This window comes from Rhinoderma darwinii, chromosome 9 (genome assembly GCF_050947455.1).
Source record: "Rhinoderma darwinii isolate aRhiDar2 chromosome 9, aRhiDar2.hap1, whole genome shotgun sequence".
Taxonomy (NCBI): domain Eukaryota; kingdom Metazoa; phylum Chordata; class Amphibia; order Anura; family Rhinodermatidae; genus Rhinoderma; species Rhinoderma darwinii.
Window position 1 is genome coordinate 83,531,912 of NC_134695.1, and position 19,009 is coordinate 83,550,920.

The following is a 19,009-nucleotide window of genomic DNA, read 5'->3' on the forward strand; positions in this document are numbered from 1 at the left end:
TTTGCACATTCCTCAGATAAGATATCTCCACCTGGAGCAGCGACGACCTGCAAGCCTCACCCCGTCCCCTACCCGTTACCTCCTCACCCCGTCCCCTACCCGTTACCTCCTCACCCCGTCCCCTACCCGTTACCTCCTCACCCCGTCCCCTACCCGTTACCTCCTCACCCCGTCCTCTACCCGTTACCTCCTCACCCCGTCCTCTACCCGTTACCTCCTCACCCCGTCCTCTACCAGTTACCTCCTCACCCCGTCCTCTACCCGTTACCTCCTCACCCCGTCCTCTACCCGTTACCTCCTCACCCCGTCCTCTACCCGTTACCTCCTCACCCCGTCCTCTACCAGTTACCTCCTCACCCCGTCCTCTACCCGTTACCTCCTCACCCCGTCCTCTACCCGTTACCTCCTCACCCCGTCCCCTACCAGTTACCTCCTCACCCCGTCCCCTGCCCGTTACCTCCTCACCCCGTCCCCTGCCCGTTACCTCCTCACCCCGTCCCCTACCCGTTACCTCCTCACCCCGTCCCCTACCAGTTACCTCCTCACCCCGTCCTCTACCTTTTACCTCCTCACCCTGTCTCCGTCCACTGTTTCATTTCCACTCTTTTCAAGATCTCTGCTTGCAGTTAGTAAACTGGAACATTGTTTAAATTTAGAGACTGAAAACAGATCCTGACATAATAATTCTCACAGCAGAGAGTTTGTTACAATTGTATCCAGTCTAAACAATCCTCTGTGACCTTTATATATATATATATATATATATATATATATATATAAAAAAGTGTGTTTGGCTTTATGGGACGCGCAATGAATATCTTTCATGAATGTCCTTTTACATGGGGTAATTATTAGTCGCCCCATGTAAGGGCTGCAGTATAATACATATATCTTCACTATGCGGCCGGGCTCGTTCTATAGACTGGGACGTAATGATGTATTACACACGTATCCGTCTGGACCGCTATGTTGCCTTTAAATACTAAGGTCATGTTCAGACGGTCAGGATTTACATTAGGCTAATCCACGACAAAAATTGCAGCGGATCTGGGTAAGAATTCGCTCCACTCAAGTTCAATATCCGAATCTGCTGCTTTTCCGGAGCATATAATACCCCATTCATATTCATTTGTGGTGGAATGGTTGCGGATTGTCAGGATTTAGGTGCCACGTTCACACCTTGTGGATTCTAACACTACATAGGATATCTCTTCTGTAACTCCTGGTAACCCGGCAGGCATGAAAAATAAACCTGCTGACTTATTACAAGGACTTGTTCAATAGTCAGACAATTGCTGAAGTATAAAGCATGGGGGTGTCATGAATAATCCAGGAATCTGCTCATGATGATCTTGGTTTGATGCCAGATTATTGGACTTTGTGCGACAATTGGATTAAGCTGCTGCTCTGGCTTTTATACCCGCATCGTTTTATGCTACAAATGTCCAAACTTTTTCCATGGCTTGATTTGTTTGTTCGCATTACTGCAGCTTTCCTATATGGTACAGATAAGAGATAGGATATCCTTGATTCGGATGACTCCAGTGATACAGGGGGGCAAAGTCCGACCATACTTGTGATAAATGCAGTCATTTGACTTGAACAATTTGTTAAATGACTCCACGTGCTGTGAATAGTCACTGGTCTATGCCGCGTCATAAATACCGCAGCCGAACGATTTTCTGAAAATCTGATCTACTGTGCTGCAGGGTTTCCTTCAGAGTTTGGTGTTATATAGGTTGGGGGCGCTGTTGCACTATTGTCTATGGCAAAATATTAAGTGGTGAAAATGTGGTACTGCAAGCAGCTGTTAATACAGTAAGACTTGGGCACTGACTGAAGCTGCACCACTGAGAGATCCTGATGACGTCTTCTCTGATTCCAGGTGCAGTGTTAGGGGGAACTTCTGCGGTTAAAATCACCATCCACATCAAAGCCCACACATCTACCACTATTCAGGCCATTAGGATGTGGATGGTGACTTGGGTCGTATATAGACATTGTTACGTTCTGTTTCTTATGTTTTATGTTCACCTAAAACTAAAATGGATAAAAAATGAAAAAAAAAAGGTTTTTAATTGATTTTATTGAAGAAACAAAAAACATTGTTTACAAGAAAATACATTCCCTACACGGCGACTTTACAACGACTTCATAATACTGTTCATCGCTCTCTGAACGGCACAAAATGACTGCGCGGCGCTGAAGACGACCGGATGTCAGCATGAGGAGCGATCGCTTCAGGAGTCTGTCTGTACATATCAGAAGCCACTTACTTCATTTAAAAAAATTCCCCAAAATCTACACTAAAAAGACCGCGGGGAGCGGCCATTTTGCACGGATCAAGGCACTAAACTGTCTCCTGACTAAAGCCCTTTAAAAAATAAATATAAAGGTGACTGTTAAAATACATTAAATATAAACGTTACCCAGGATTCCTAGTGTGTTAACCCTTTATGTGCAGCATGTGGCATTACAAGTGGTTAGAGGCGGAGTCCCGGTGGTGGTCTGGATGGGTCTCGTTAGGGAAAACTTGGCGTTAGATAGAAGATTTAGGATCTGGTCATTTAAAGGGACACATTATATAGTGTCTGGCTTTTTTTAAGAACCCAGAAAACTACGGCGGCGCGGAATAAGAAATCGCCCCAGTAGTAACACATTATGTGGCACAATGTATATAACCCAACGGCAACTAATATACAGAAACCGATCCCCGTGGAGGTCAATGGATATTTCCTTCTTCCATTCAATGGTAGCGGAACTTTCCATTGTCTTGTATGGGTAGGGGGGGGGGACAAAAAGTTGCATGATTTAATTGGCACCACATTGCAGCATAGCCTAACCCCATACTGATGAATTTCTGTTCATATAAAGTACGGATATTTATCTGGTGGTTGTCACCAGGTTTGGAAGCCAATATTTCCTCCATTTATTTTTCTCTGCTGTTTGAGTTCTCCATTTGCCTGAAGGGCTATGTGCCACCACCGGACTGTTCATGGGTGCCCGGATGGGGAGGGGGGTCTGGATGTGCCCCATCTCGGTTCACCTTCTACATAGTAGCTGTACATTCATTATACGCAGATCAGAACCAGGATTAGTGGTTTTATTATTCTCTCTATAGGCCATGAGCTCCGGGTCAGGGGGTGGCGGGAGCCATAGGCAGTGGTGTAGGAGGAAGCGACCTATAAATATATGAGGCCGGGTCTGTGGGGTTATATTAACCGGGCTGATTCATCCAGTCACAGCCAGGAAGATGAGCCGTGTTATTGGAGGGAGGGGACCTTGCTGCCCATGTAATGACAATGCCACCAGTCATTATATGGTAACACTAGGATGTGAGGTGACGGCAGAGAACACCAGAAATGTGCAACTTCATGTGAGCCGGACGTCAGGCAGGAACTGCAAGCACAATGCTGGGGTACAGAAAGCAAAGGGGTGGGGGGCTATAACCCAAAAAATAGAATTTGTCTCCGCTTAGTGAAATATATAAAACGTCTGACAATGTATCAATCAGACGTCACAGCTATTTGTGATTCTACACGTCCGACGCTTTACGATGTTGGAACGTTTTTGTTGACCGTAGCGGCAGTATTTGCGCCATTGACTAAATTCCTGACCTTTCTCTCCACCGATTCTATACAAGCCCCTAATAAATGACCTTATATTGGGGGTCACTTTAATAATTGCAGCTTAAAGTTACATTCAATAAAGAGTAAAATGATGTGCAAAACCATCCACCACTAGGTGGCGCCATATTTTACATACATAGCGTTAACCTTTGGAGCGCTGAAATGAGCCACATGACTTTTTGTGAGGGGGGGGTGGGGTGTAAGATCCATAATTCATGGTCTTTATACTTGACTTGCAGACCAATGATTGTAGCCTTACACGATGTGTATCTTAGTCATTTTGGCTTTCCCACCGGGCATCTCGACCAGGGTACGGGCAGAAAAGTGACTGTGTACAATGTAACGAGGCTGTAAATGAAGGTAATCCAGACCCGCTGCAAGATACAACAATGCCATCTAGAACTTGCTGCCCACCATGCAGCGATCTTTATATTCAGACGTCTGTGGTCACCGCTGCTGGTGAGGGAGATGTGCAGTTCATGACTTTGTACTGTTCAGAACCACAACTGTAAACCAAGAGCAGGTCTATGGGCAGAGAGGGGCATTGTGCCCCCACCGTAGTGTGCCAGTGATCCCAACGATCCGCCGGCTCCGTAATCTTTCATTCTTAAAATGTACAGTATTGTTATCCGCAATGTAGACCGCGGTCATGGAAGCCGATCTTCTTGTGGACGGACGGTGTCTGTAACGTAACATTGATTTCTCCACACGGACGGTTATAGCGAGTCAGTAAAGTGAGGCAGTCCCATTTAGTGACGTTTTCTGCTCCATTTATTGCATTGTCCAGTTATACCATGCAATTAGGACCATCTTAGTGGGCCGCCGTTCCATATCCCACCACAGGGGGCAGCGGACTTTATGTAAGCAGTCTATATAGGAGTCAATCACACAGTCACCTCTGATGATTTGGACAATCCCAGCGCCTGGACCAGGTCATCGCTTAAACCGCTCTTCAGGGTTCTTCTCACTGTAAGAGAGAATCTAACGTGAGACACGAGTCCGCAATATACTATCAATAGCGTGGAACACCCCGAAACACTCCTCAATAAATGAAGCCCCCCTTTCTAGGAATGAGTGATCCAATAATACAGCAGAGGCGGGAAAAATCAATTCTCTACTGTTGCCCGGCAAATCCATCCGCAGAATACAGAGAAAGCTTACAGAAGCCTGTATTCTGCCTGTGGTGTCTGCGGACAGGAAAGCTGCGGGGATCGGCCTTATGGAGTCGCTATTTATGCAATTACACAGGCAGCTGCTCCCAGTTTGATAGCTATACTGATTTGGGGAGGGTCTACTATTTCAATATTTCAGAAGCACGGCTCTAATAGAGTTGACAGGTTAATCATAAACCTTGGAAAATCCTTTTTTATATTTTTTCTATGACGTTCGAATCTTCCTCTCATTGTACAAGAGACGGTCGTGTGCGGGATCCATGAAGGTTAAGAATCCATATTCATCTCCAGTAGGAAGAATTCTCAGGGCTAGTTCACACAGAGTTATTTGGCGCTGTTTTTGCCTTGGATACCGCGCCAAAATACATCAGAAATCTCCTCCCACTGATTTGAATGGGAGGCGGAGACGTTTTTTTCCCGCAAGCGGAAAAAACCACCCGCGGGAAGAAAAAGTGACATGCTCTTAATTCCCGCAGTTCAGTCTCTGACCTCCCATTGAAATCAACAGGAAGCAGAATGTTTTTCGCTGCATTTTTTGCCCACGGCGCTCAATGGCAGCGGTAAAAAAAACGGCGCAAAGAAGGGCCAAATCTGCCTTAAAGTGTAGCTAAATGTTCAACAAACTTCTGACATGTCATAGTGACATGTCAGAAGTTTGGATTGGTGGGGGTCCAAGCACTGAGACCCCCACCAATCACTAGAACGAAGCTGCAGAAGGTCTCGTGTGATCGCTCAGCCGCTTCGTTTCTGTTAGTCTTTTTCCGGAAAGCCGATGTATCGGAGTACGGGCTCGTAGACTTTCTATTGAGCCCGTACACCGATACATTTATTTCCGGAAAAAGCCGGACAGACACTAAGCAGTTGAGCGTTCGTTCTAGCGATTGGTGGGGGTCTCCATTCTCGGACCCCCACCAATACAAACTTCTGACATGTCACTATGACATGTCAGAAGTTTGTCGAACATTTGGCTACACTTTAGGGCAGATTTGGCCCTTCTTTGTGCTGTTTTTATTTTTACCGCTGCCATTGAGCGCCGTGGGCAAAAAATGCAGCGAAAAACATTCTGCCTCCCGTTTAGCTACAATTTAAAATTCCTGAAGGAATTTTGAGGCAGATTTTCTGCCTGTAAAACACTCATGTGAACATACTCTTAGTCTTCCCAGAGATAAGCAGCGCCATTAATGTCCAGTCACCACTTATCCCCATCATTGAGATAACACGCATGCTCAGCTCTCAGTGCAGCATTATCTCGCTTCTATTGCCCCCTAGAAGGTCTTCCCATTAAAGATCAGTAAGATTTGCCATCAATGTCTGACTGCTCCCACCGATGCGGAGAATGGATTGTTCTCGACTACTTCCCTTTCAAAATAACGGAGAGGGGGGGGGGGCAGGGCACTGGACCTCCTTTTTCTCAGGGGGGTGGTCCCAGACCTTTATGGCATAACCTACCAGTGTCTCACAAATGTCTATGATGGGGACCCCCTATAACTAGAGCCGACTACAACACTCACAGGACTTCCTATTCGCTCTTGATCTCTTTCGTTCTTTTGGTGCTGCTACTCTTGGGTTTGGGTTCTGGGTCACAGACTGCACCAGTCTGTCCATGATCTCATCAGAGGCGTCTACAGGGGATCCTCCCGGCTCCTCTTTATTTCCGGACAGTTCTGGTGGACTGGCTCGGCCAAAACCTGAAACAGAGAAGAATTGTGTAAGGGCTGGAAAACCTTGCAATTATTTGAAGCAAATGATCCGGCTGCCGAATTCTTGTTTCATTGGATTCCGAGGATTATAATCCAAGGTTTCTGACAACAAGCTTGCTGACTGCTTCCAATAAAAACCAGGAGAATTAAATATGCAGGATAAGTAATATAATGTATGTACACAGTGACTCCACCAGCAGAATAGTGAGTGCAGCTCTGGAGTATAATACATGATGTAACTCAGGATCAGTACAGGATAAGTAATGTATGTACACAGTGACTCCTCCAGCAGAATAGTGAGTGCAGCTCTGGAGTATAATACAGGATGTAACTCAGGATCAGTACAGGATAAGTAATGTAATGTATGTACACAGTGACTCCACCAGCAGAATAGTGAGTGCAGCTCTGGAGTATAATACATGATGTAACTCAGGATCAGTACAGGATAAGTAATGTATGTACACAGTGACTCCTCCAGCAGAATAGTGAGTGCAGCTCTGGAGTATAATACAGGATGTAACTCAGGATCAGTACAGGATAAGTAATGTAATGTATGTACACAGTGACTCCTCCAGCAGAATAGTGAGTGCAGCTCTGGAGTATAATACAGGATGTAACTCAGGATCAGTACAGGATAAGTAATGTAATGTATGTACACAGTGACTCCACCAGCAGAATAATGAGTGCAGCTCTGGAGTATAATACAGGTGGTAACTCAGGATCAGGATCAGTACAGGATAAGAAATGTATGTACACAGTTACTCCACCAGCAGAATAGTGAGTGCAACTCTGGAGTATAATACAGGATATAACTCAGGATCAGTACAGGATAAGTAATGTATGTACATAGTGACTCCACCAACAGAATAGTGAGTGCAGCTCTGGAGTATAATACAGGATGTAACTCAGGATCAGTACAGGATAAGTAATGTATGTACACAGTGACTCCACCAGCAGAATAGTGAGTGCAGCTCTGGAGTATAATACAGGATATAACTCAGGATCAGTACAGGATAAGTAATGTAATGTATGTACACAGTGACTCCACCAGCAGAATAATGAGTGCAGCTCTGGAGTATAATACAGGTGGTAACTCAGGATCAGGATCAGTACAGGATAAGTAATGTAATGTATGTACACAGTGACTCCACCAGCAGAATAGTGAGTGCAACTCTGGAGTATAATACAGGATGTAACTCGGGATCAGTACAGGATAAGTAATGTTATGTATGTACATAGTGACTCCACCAGCAGAATAGTGAGTGCAGCTCTGGAGCATAATACAGGATATAACTCCGTATCGGTACAGGATAAGTAATGTAATGTATGTACTAGGGATGTCACGATACCAGAATTTGGACTTCGATACCGATACTTCGTTTAGTATTGCGATTTCGATACCAATTTCGATACTTTGCCAACCGTAATAAAAATAAAAAAAAAGTTCTTCCGTTTTCTGATGTGAGGCGTGATGATGAATTTTGAATGTGCCTCACATTAATAGTAATTAATCCCATCATGTTTCTCAGTTATGATGGGGTTAATTACTATTAATGTGAGGCACATGGAGGTTAAATTCATCGCACCTCGCGCCTCACATTAATAAGTGAAAGAAAGCGTTTATTTTATTTTGTTACAGCGCACACATCATAAATGACGCAAAAAAATTGTTGTGCGCGCCATTACTGAATGTGTGAATATTTTATGTATTGAGACTTATTTTAATGTTTATTGTAAAAAAGGTGTATGTGTATTTTTTTTAAATTTAACATTACTTTGTTTTTACTTTATTTTTAAACTTTAATGTACTGACATATATCCGATACATGCCAGTACATTAGCCTGTGTACTCATAGTACACAGGCAGTTGTTGCCCTAACAACAAGAAATAAGGTAAGACAGCCCTGGGGTCCGTCAATAGACCCTGGGCTGTCTGGCCATATATGGTATGGCCCTCGATCGCGTCACAGGAATTCCCTGACGCGCGATGCAGGGGCATCCCCCCTTCTCATTTTCCCTGAATGCTGCAGTCCACTTTGATCGCAGCATTCAGGGGAATAGCGGTGGAGATGAGAGGTTTCTCTGATCTCCGCCGTTATAGAGCGGGGCTGCGGTTGTGTAATACAGCCATGGCCCCGCTCCTGACATGAAGTGCGCGCGCGGTCAGCATGAGGAGATGCAACCGGCGCTGCACTAATGAGGCACTGAAAACAGAACATGGGGGTGTTTTGTAGCGCGCCCGCCATGTTCTGTCTTAAGTGCCGCCGCATCGCATCATCTTGACCGCGCGCACACTTGTTATCAGGACTGAGGAGCGCGGCAATGGCTATTACACAGCCGCAGCCCCGCTCTCATACATTCATGTGTTACTATACTGAGCTGTGCGGCTGCGCAGCTAAGTATCGAAATACAGGAAATAGCGGTATCGAACCGTTTGGGGATGCAGAGTATCGAAACAGTATCGAAGTTTCGATGCATCGTGCATCCCTAGTATGTACACAGTGACTCCACCAGCAGAATAGTGAGTGCAGCTCTGGAGCATAATACAGGATATAACTCCGTATCGGTACAGGATAAGTAATGTAATGTATGTACACAGTGACTCCACCAGCAGAATAGTGAGTGCAGCTCTGGAGTATAATGCAGGATAAGTAATGTAATGTATGTACACAGTGACTCCACTAGCAGAATAGTGAGTGCAGCTCTGGAGTAGAATACAGGATGTAACTCAGGATCTGTACAGGATAAGTAATGTATGTACAGTGACTCCACCAGCAGAATAGTGAGTGCAGCTCTGGAGTATAATATAAGTAATGTCATGTATGTATACATTGGGGGCAATTTATTTAGACTGGTGTTTCGTACGCCAGTCTTTATCTCAATAAAGTTGGAGTAAGATGCACTTATTTTATTAAGAGGTCCACGCCACTTAATAAAATTAGTCGCATCTCTGGCGTACGTGCGTCAGAAAATCAAATCTACTCCAGCTATGAGAGAGTAGATACGTGCTGTCATTTACACCATCTTTTTGGCATAAATTATAGTAAATTTATTGAGCTGCTAAGCCTCAGCCACTTTTTAAGACAGTGCCGGAGGCAGCGTATTAATATGGAAGTCGCAAAATCTTTGTGCAAAACACATTTTTGCACAATCTGCAACTTTTCTACGCCAGAGACTGACGTAGAGGGTTTTATGGATCCCCCCCCATAGACTGAACAATCTGCTCTCCAGGTTCTCAGTTCTGCTCTGGTTGTGGGGTTCTTACTTCGGACTCCACGGCTCCTGCGGGTGTTGGGCTCCTCGGATGAGATCAGCATGTTGGTCATATTTTCATGCCCCTCCTCCGATGACTGGGTCTTTAACCGGTTACTGGTTAACGTGATGTTATTCTCGGTTGTCGCTGTTGCAGCCGCACTGGAGAACTTGGCAGTCTGTGAAGATGATAAGTCAGCGTCTGTTCATTATGCACAATCCCCCCCCCCCCCCCCCCCCCAAATACAACCCGTTTATTATAATTTCACACCAGTTACAAGTCCCAAGAATAGCAATGCTGCACGTCAAGTGGCCTCTGCGCTTCAGAAAAAACACAACTAAGCTATATAAGCTATAGTAAGATAAAGGAGGAGCATTTTAATAGGTAGCAGGTAATATCTGACAAAATAAAATGATGATTACTGTAAGTGAATGGAAATCTATATATATTTTTACATGCAGAGGCTATAAACCTGTCTTGATGTGCAGAACATGTTCCAGTGATGTTTTGTTTTTTTATTAAGAAAACGTTTTTAGCCTCTAGATATCGACTAGAACATTGCTATTCGCAAACAGCAAGCAGAGATCTTGAAATGGTGAGGAATTGAAACAATGTATATTAAACAATTCCCGAATTTTTTAGATTATACAATGATTAAAGGGGTTTTCCCATGAGGGACATTTAGGACATATCCACAGGATATAAAACGCAGACGCGCACCGTACACGGATGCCACCCTGAACTGCAATGCAAGACAAACCCTGTGTTTTTTACGTGCGCAAAATGGACACATTGGTGTGAATCTAGCCTAATAAGTTATTATGGAGCCGGTTACCTCTGTGATCATCCTCCCTCGGGTCTTGTTCCGTTCTCTGTACGCAGCTCTCTTCTGTTTCTGCTGCAGGACTCGCTCACGCGCCGTCCTGTACTCCAGAGCAAACTCGCTGATTATTCGGCAGAATCGCGTTATCTTCATGTCTCTGGCAGATGAGTAAGAATACCCCAGATACAGCAAGAAGGACCGGAACCTGAAACAGGACAAAGTCGTCACGATCTATAGCGCAGCAACGGTTCTTATATTCGGCGCTCTTGTCATGGCGGTGGCTTTATCCACGTTATATAATGACATCTGCGGCACCCTCTGCCGGCGCTTATATTGTACAGCAAGCAATCTTATGTAAAGTGGTATTGCACCGGTTTTAGAGTCCATAATTAACCGGAGGAGCTTTTCTTCCCAAATATAAAAAGGGGGATTGTCATTTTTGGGGAACCATTCAATCCGAAGTTCTTAAATGGGTATTTCGATTACACACATTTATGTCCGATCCACAGGATATGCCATAAATGTCTGATATATGCGGGTCCCACCTCTGGCTGTTTTCCATATAACGGAATGAAGAGTACCACGCACATGCTCAGTCATTTCTCCATTCATTCTCCTCCTGGAAGTGGTGGCCGCCTCACCAGGAGGGACAGGGGTCAGAAGACCCTTATTCTTCCATAAGTAAAGGTCCCTGAGGTAGAACCTGCATCTATCACATATCCTGTGGATATGCCAAAAAATGCCTGTGATGGTAATACTAGATCAGTACTGGGGGGGCGCTGTTGCATTGGTGTGTATGGAAGTTATCTGCTCCACGCAGTGGTGAACAGTGGTACTGCAAGTAATATGATTTTAGATAACAATTGATAAAAAATAAACCTGAATCTGGCCATATTTACACATCTTTTATATGGTGTGTGTGTGTGTGTGTGTGTGTGTGTGTGTGTGTGTGTGTGTGTGTGTGTGTGTGTCTCAGTGTCTCAGTCATGTATGGGTAAACATGAGGGTTTTCCCCTTACCGGTTAAGAATTCTCCTGTGCACGATTTTGAGGATGACTATTTTGTCGGTGCTGCTCTTTAGGAAGTCGGTCATTTTGTTCTTTAGGCCCGGTTTTGTCTCATGTTTGGCAATGACTTTTAGGCTCTCCCATGATTCCCGGCACCTTTTCTCCAGCTGACCCAGACTGTCCGCCAGTTCATCAAAATCCACCTATTAAGCAGAGAAACATTCTGGTCAGAACCAGGCGGCGTCCCAAGCAGCAAGACATATAAATAGTGTCAGTAAATCTCTCGTGTCCTGATAGCTTGTTACAATGTATCAGTGCAGGTAACGGGTTAGTCTGGCTGTTTAGCTCACAGAGGATTGTCTAGACTTGATACAATTGTAGCAAACCTGCAGCTTTGTGAGCAGGACTAGATCCGGGCAGGCTTTTACCCTCCTAGATATATATATTTTCATTCACTGAGAGCAGAGATCTTGAAAATGGGGTGGAATTGAAGCAAAGGCGATTAGAAGTTTCTGGACTTTTCATGATACAATAATCTGATAAAGACTTGCGATTTCTTGCTCTTAGCGCGAGCGGTCAGCAGGGGGCAGTTGCTGGTTTTGGCGGCCTGTATCGCTGATGCTGATTGGCAGGGAGCTCATCGCTTACCTTGGACGATCTAGTGATGGCCGCGATTTCAGAATACAGGTCTGAGGTGTCCGGGAACTTCTCAATCACTATGTTACACATGTGGTGGAGGAGCGTTTGTCTATGGACAGTGTCCTTCACCTCCGAGACCTTCTCCAAGTAACTGAGATCAAAGCCCCTGGCCTAAAAACAAGGAAAGAAAACCACAGATACATGTCACTGAATGGAATAATAATAAATTATGATCCTGATAATACAATGAATCTAACATTTCGAGGGCCTGTGCAGAGGACGCCGGGAACTCTGAGCATTGTGTAAGAGACTAGGGAAATCTTACATCCAGAGTCTGCAAGCAGTTTTATTACGATCTGCTTTATGTCAGTGAATGGGAACATTCTTGTTTAGATCCAGCGGCAACTGAAGCAGACTTCTCACAGCTGAGCGTTTGTTACATTTGTAGCTAGTCTAGACGAGCAAGAATGTTCCTATTCGCTGACAGCAAGCAAAGGCGTTTCATATGCCAGTCTATAAAGAATGCACTTGAGTAACTTGCACCAAATTTATTAAAAGGTGCACGCCTCGTAATACATTTGGCACATTTCGGATTGCCCTAAAATTAAATCTGTCTGTAGATTTGTGCCAAAATTTGCACTATTTTATGGCCCACTTTTCCGTCACTCGCCTGTTTTAAAATGCCGGACACTTTTGCGCAAACATGGCGTGCACCATGGTTTGCAACTTTTTTTTTAACCCAAGAAACAGGCGAAAAGCTATTAATTACCCCGAATGTCTATTATAAAGTTACAGAACTTTGCATTATATGAGACTAAACGACCCCAGAATAGTTTTGTATGGATTACAGTAGAGCGCGTCCTCGTCTGGCGTCTCTCAGAGAGTTAATACAATCAGGACTAATTACCCAGTGACATAAACACAAGGGAACATCCATCACACCAGTAATTCTCCTCCGCAGGCTCCCGGTGTACAGAGATTCGGGAGAAAGAATAACACGGACTTACACTTGACCCGTTTAGGAAGTTCCCGACCGCCAGCAGCGAGGACAGGATCACTTTAAATGTCTTATTCTTCGATAGTTGCTCCATTCCCAGCTTCAAGTCAAATAGCGGGTCAGCAATTTCCTAAGGAAAACCAACAGGACACTTAGGCCCTATTCACACAGAGGTTTTTTTGCAGGCAGAAAAATCTGCCTGCAAATTTTTGCGTTTTTTTGCCCACGGTCATTGAGCGCCATGAGCAAACAACGCAGCGAAAAATTCTTTCTCTGCCTCCCATTGATTTCGATGGGAGGTCAGAGAGCGAACCGCGTCAAGAAAGAGCATTCCACTTTTTTTTTACCGCCTCTGCCTCGAAATCAAGGGGAGGCAGTTTCGGACGTTTTTTTGCCACTGATTCAGACGCGGTTTCCGCGTAAAAAAAACTGTGTGAACTGGGCCTTAGTGTTGACCATAGATTGTAAGCTCTGCAGCACAGCGTCAGCCACTTGCATGACAAATTCTTTTATTCTGGAATTTAATGATCCAAAAAGTCTAATAAAAATCTGGCATTTGTTTAGAACACAGAATTTCACGATTATCTTGTTGTGTTTTGGGTATGCCTGTGTCACATCGCGGGTTCCTCAGTCCGCCATTCCTGGTTATCCCCCCCCCCCCCCCCACTGCTGGAGTAAAAAATAAATTAAAAAAAGCAGCTAAACTGGAACAAAGTATTTATACAAAACACAGTGACAATAACCAGATCACTATAAACAGGATGGATTCCTATTCCAGGGAGACACATTGTGCCTCGTCTCCGGGGGCTATATCTGTACAGAGACCCCCCCCCCCCCCCACCTGAACACGGCCTGGGAGCAGACATGCAGCTGCGGCACATCCGCCATTGTGCCCATTACAGACTCCCACGTGTAATTACTTCATACATTTGATGCAAACCTCTCAATACCCCCCCCCCCCCCCCCCGCCCACTCTTTGGTATCCATGAAAATAATACGATCCCAGGAAGATGTGACGGCGTTTATTTTTAACGAGTCTCAGCGCAGCGGGAACCCTGAGAAAAGACGCCCCACATGGTCTCATAATCCAACTTACCTTCTCCATGGTCTCATAATCCAACTTGAAGGCCCAGAGCTGGAGCCGTGACCTCAGCCCGCTAATAGAGGACAGGGTGAGGAGGAACTGTTCTGCCGAACCTAACGGGACATCAGGGTTTGCGATCTGAGCCTCCTGGATCTTCTGCTTTTCCTCTTCCGTTGGGACCATTGTGAGGATTTTCTATAGGGAGAGAGATGAACATACATTGTGGCGTCCTATATAAACCCTGCAGCAGAGGACACGATGCACCATCTATAGCGGGAGACACGGCTTACCTCAATCCCCTCCTTGCTTATTGCGTACTCGTCAAAGTTTAAGATGGCGGTCTTGATGATGTGGACTGTGGGGAGCACGGTGAGGCCGATGTTGATGGCGTTGCTTCTCTTGGGGTCCAGCACGACCAGAGCCTGTTTCTTTACTTCTGCTGCTTTCTGTAATGATAAATGGGATTAAACCACAGGCCAGGATCCATAACAGTTTTGGGGTTAGGACAGGTGATAAATGCTAGATTAGTGGGGACCCCCGCTTCCCAATCACTAGAATGAAGACCCCAGCCCCTCCTCACCAGGACAGCTGCAGAGAAGGTGCTGCTTCATACAACTTATACTCCCCGCAGCCCATCTGGTCAGTAGGGACAGGGGTCCAAATATTCAATTATCGTGGTGGCCTCTACTGGTGACCCTTACCCAATAATTTTTATTTATTAATGTTATTGGGGGGGGGGGGGACACCCATTTAATAATATTATCATGGAAAGTTCGGCAGCTTTCTAATATACTTTGTTTCAATTCCTCCAACAAGATCTATTTTCAGGCTCTGAAAGTAACGAATAGTTTCCATTCACTGACCGCAAACTTATCCTGATATAATACTTCTCACAGCTGAGGGTTTCTTACAGTTGTATCCAATCTTGTATGAGCTAAACACAGCAGCAGGACCAATCTCTCTCCTGTCATGATAGTTTGTTACAGTGTATCAGTCTGGAGTTCTGGCTGTTAAACGCACACAGAGGATTGTATAGACTGGATACAATTGTAACAAACCTTCAGCTGTAAAATTATTAGATCTGTATGGGTTTTCTGCCATTAGATGTAAACCAGAAAGGTTCCCATTCACTGATCGTAAGCAAAGATCTTAAAAATGGTGAATTAATACAAATTGGAAATTTAATGAGCTTTTAATTGTAGAATGATTAAGCTTTTACAACCCCATTCATCTTTACCAGCTACCAGGACACGCATTGATTGATGGCGTCTATTGCATATTCCAGCAGCAACACAGATTGAGGCCTCATGCACACGGCCCGTGATTGCGGGGACGGCCGGCCGCGGTTGGTCACCCGCATTTTCCGCCTGTGCTCCCATGTAGCACGGTCCGTAAAAAGCATAAGATAGAACATGTCCTAACTTTCGCGGCAGCTTCATACGGCCCGGACACCTTCCTGTAAATATACGGGAAGTGGTCAATAGAAATGAATGGGTCTGTAATTGCGGATCGCAATTACGGACGAATTCTACGGTTGTGTGTATGGGGCCTAAACATGTAGAAAGTCCCTCGTAAATGTTTTATTTCCATATACAGGGTCCATCTCTTGATTTAAAGGGGTTTCCAGTTTTATATAAATAAAGCGTCATTTCTGTATAAATTAAACTTTGACAACTTTCTAATAGACTTTTTGTTTCACCATCTTCATCACATTTGCTGTCAGTGAATGAGAACATTGTATACATGCAGAGGCTGCAAACCCATATAGACCTAGTCCTGCTCTCCGCTGAGAAGAGGATACAATTTTATCCAGTCTAGACAATGAGCTGGATTACAGACTGATACATTGTAGCAAACTGCCAGCTGTTTCTGTTATGTTTCCTGGTGCTACTACAGCTTTGAGCCGAGTCAGGTTTGATAGTCTGGTTTCTAAGGATTGACTGCCTGACAACCACAGCCTGCTCATTGGGGTAGTCCGGCAGCAGGTCCCTAGTAACCAGTCTGTCTCGGTTGTTCGGGTCTTTAGGTCAAGGTTAGACTCTAGACTCTTTGGGGTTAGGGGCTTAGCACTGCGTTTCTCTATGTTCTGCTACACGATAGGCTGGTAGCTTCAGACATTCTCACCTTGGCAGATATTAGTTCTTTGGCTTTAGATTCAAAAAGATGTTCAAGTTTCTCAGTGTCCACATTGATTTTGTCCAGTGATTCCCACAAAGTGCCTTTGCCAAACTTCCCCCGGCTGTTGCAGTCCGACTCCTTCACCTCCTTCCAGAACAGCTTCACCGTCTTCCTCTTCTTGTTTAGAGTTGTGTTAAAAGAGTCCTGTGAGACGGAGCTGAAATTGGGGGGTGCGGGGGGTGGTGGTGGAAAATGGGGGCTTCTTCCTAATGGGGGTAGAGGACACACTGGAGGTGGAGGGATGAGTGATGGAAATCCGGGACAACTACCAAATGGTGGTGGGGGAGGAGGGGGCGGAAGGGGCAATCCTGAAATGGACAGCGGCGAAGAATGACTGGCATTGGATAAACGGGAAGGTGCAACAGTTTCTGTGGCCTCAAAATCAAGGACGTCAAAATCCTCCTCCTCGCACAAGTCCGTGAAGTCCAAGTCTTTAATCTTCAGGTCCATCTGTGGTGGGTTCGGGGTTTGCTCCCACAGAGTCTCGGCAGGTTTTTTGAAGGGGGTCATAAGGGTCTTCTCCAAGTTCTTGGCGTTGGTTTCGGCATCAATGCTGTACTGGGCCCTCACACCTTTCCGGGGGTCTGAGCCGTTCTCCATGGACACTTTGGTGGGAGACATCTCAGGCTCGTAACTTTCCGTCCTGGCTGCCGGAGACCTCTTGTCTCTCGGGGGCTTCCCTGGATCATTAGAAGTCTCATTCCTTGCATTGAGAATTTCTGTGTCGCTGTCGACGCTGCTCTGTTTTTTAGTATATAACATGTCCAGCATGAACTTCTTTGAGCTGCTACGGTCAGCGGTTGGGGGAGAAGTGCTGCCGGGACTTGCTGGAGGGAGAAAAAGAAAAGGGGTAATAAGAAAACAAATCTCCAGTCCATCGCATCATTCCTGATCTACGATGGCTGTACATACACCACTGTCACCAGTCATGGAGGCAAAGTCAACCCTCCAGATCATGGAGACGAGATCTATAGGACCTCCGACAACTGGTATTTCACCATACAATTCATACGACCAGGAGAAGTGTGCTGTACTGTAGGTGGACAAGTTGAGATCTGGTGGTCTTGTATCCACAGACTAAACGTTAATGTCATAAGACGTGTCCTAGATCTATAAGACGACCATGAGGCATCTGTGTATGGTGTGAGTCAGGTCATGGATGAGGTTTGTGATGGGTGCGTAGACTTGGATTCCGCCTTAAAGGGGTCGTCCATGCACTGACAACTGGCGACCTATCCATAGGATAGGTCATCAGTATATGATCGGTGGGGGTCAGACACCCGGACCCTGCACCGATCAGCTGCCTCAGGGCACCGGACGTCCATGCTGGAAGCCGATGGCTCCGGTCATTGAATAGCGGCCGAGCTGCATAGGTCACTGACAGGTCATCAGTTGTCAGTGCGTTGACTAGAAGAAGTTAAAAGTCCATCAAGATGGTGCACATGGCATAATACATACGGCGTAACTCACTGGACATGTGACACATTCCTCTTACTCCTGGCAGGCGCAAAATTTGCACCCAAAAATGAATATGTGACCGTCCCGCTGTTCATAGTGTATTAAATGCTAAACTAACATATACAAGTGCAACAATGTGCAAAATAACGCGCTCCGTTCCCATCAACGATATCTTGCAATATTTTTGTTCATTTATTAACCGGTCTCCCGAAAATAAAGAGATTGGAACGCTGGTTGGACCGGAGACACATTTGGTTTGGTTCACTTTAAAGTGAAGCTCTGACGGTCTGAGAACTGAAAATATTAATGAATCGTATAAAATGATACAAAATATAATATAAAGCTTGAAGGGTCAGTCTTATGTAGATAAAGCTTAACCATTGTAGAATAAAAGTTCGGCAGCTTTTTAATGCACTTTGTGTTTTAAATTCCTTCAAGATTTCTGCTTACGGTCAGTGAATGGAAACATTTTTTGCTTAAGTCCAGAGGTTTATAAAACGTCTTCCCTTAAGGTTTTTTTTACACAGGACGATTATCGGGCTGACGAGGGTTCATAGAAAGCTCGTTGCCGATAATTGCGCTGTGTAAACGGGAACGATCAGAAGATGAACGAGCAAATGCTTGTTCATTTGCGGATTGTATCGTTTTAAAAAGAGAAATATTCTGGTTGTCGGCAGCGCATCTTGGTGTGTAATCAGGGAGACGCGCTGCCGACATGATAATAATGTATGAGGACGAGCGATCGGAGTAACGAGCGCTCGTCCCCATCCATAGCTCCTTGTGACGGGAGCAAACGAGCGCCGATCAACGATGTCTCATTGATCGGCACTCGCTGCACCAGCTGATGTAAAAGGGCCTTTAGTCCTGCTCACACGGCTCATTAAGTGAATCGGGGCTCTCTCGTAAGGATATAGGAGTCTTTGTGAGCAGCGCTAGGTCTGCACAGGTTATCGGCCTCTAGCTGTATAAAAAGAATGTTTCCATTCACTGACAGCAAGCAGCGATCTTGGACAAGAGATGAAACAAAAAGTATATTAGAAAGTTGCAGAACTTTCATTCTACAATGATT

General features: G+C 45.2%; 1 protein-coding gene across 3 annotated transcripts in view; it reads right to left on the reverse strand.

Moving 5' to 3' along the window:
• Positions 1-2,570: 2,570 nt before the first annotated feature.
• The window catches only part of FHOD1 (formin homology 2 domain containing 1), a 97,029-nt gene continuing 80,590 nt past the window's right edge, over positions 2,571-19,009 (reverse strand). For all 3 annotated transcript variants that reach the window (XM_075838364.1, XM_075838368.1, XM_075838367.1), the window contains 10 exons: positions 16,429-17,309; positions 14,595-14,750; positions 14,317-14,499; positions 13,231-13,350; positions 12,233-12,394; positions 11,597-11,787; positions 10,590-10,782; positions 9,767-9,932; positions 6,313-6,489; positions 2,571-4,596 (listed from right to left, as the gene is read on the reverse strand). In XM_075838364.1, the coding sequence (XP_075694479.1) occupies positions 4,514-4,596; positions 6,313-6,489; positions 9,767-9,932; positions 10,590-10,782; positions 11,597-11,787; positions 12,233-12,394; positions 13,231-13,350; positions 14,317-14,499; positions 14,595-14,750; positions 16,429-17,309 (2,312 nt within the window). In that variant the 3' untranslated portion in view covers positions 2,571-4,513. The remainder of the gene's footprint in view (positions 4,597-6,312; positions 6,490-9,766; positions 9,933-10,589; positions 10,783-11,596; positions 11,788-12,232; positions 12,395-13,230; positions 13,351-14,316; positions 14,500-14,594; positions 14,751-16,428; positions 17,310-19,009) is intronic.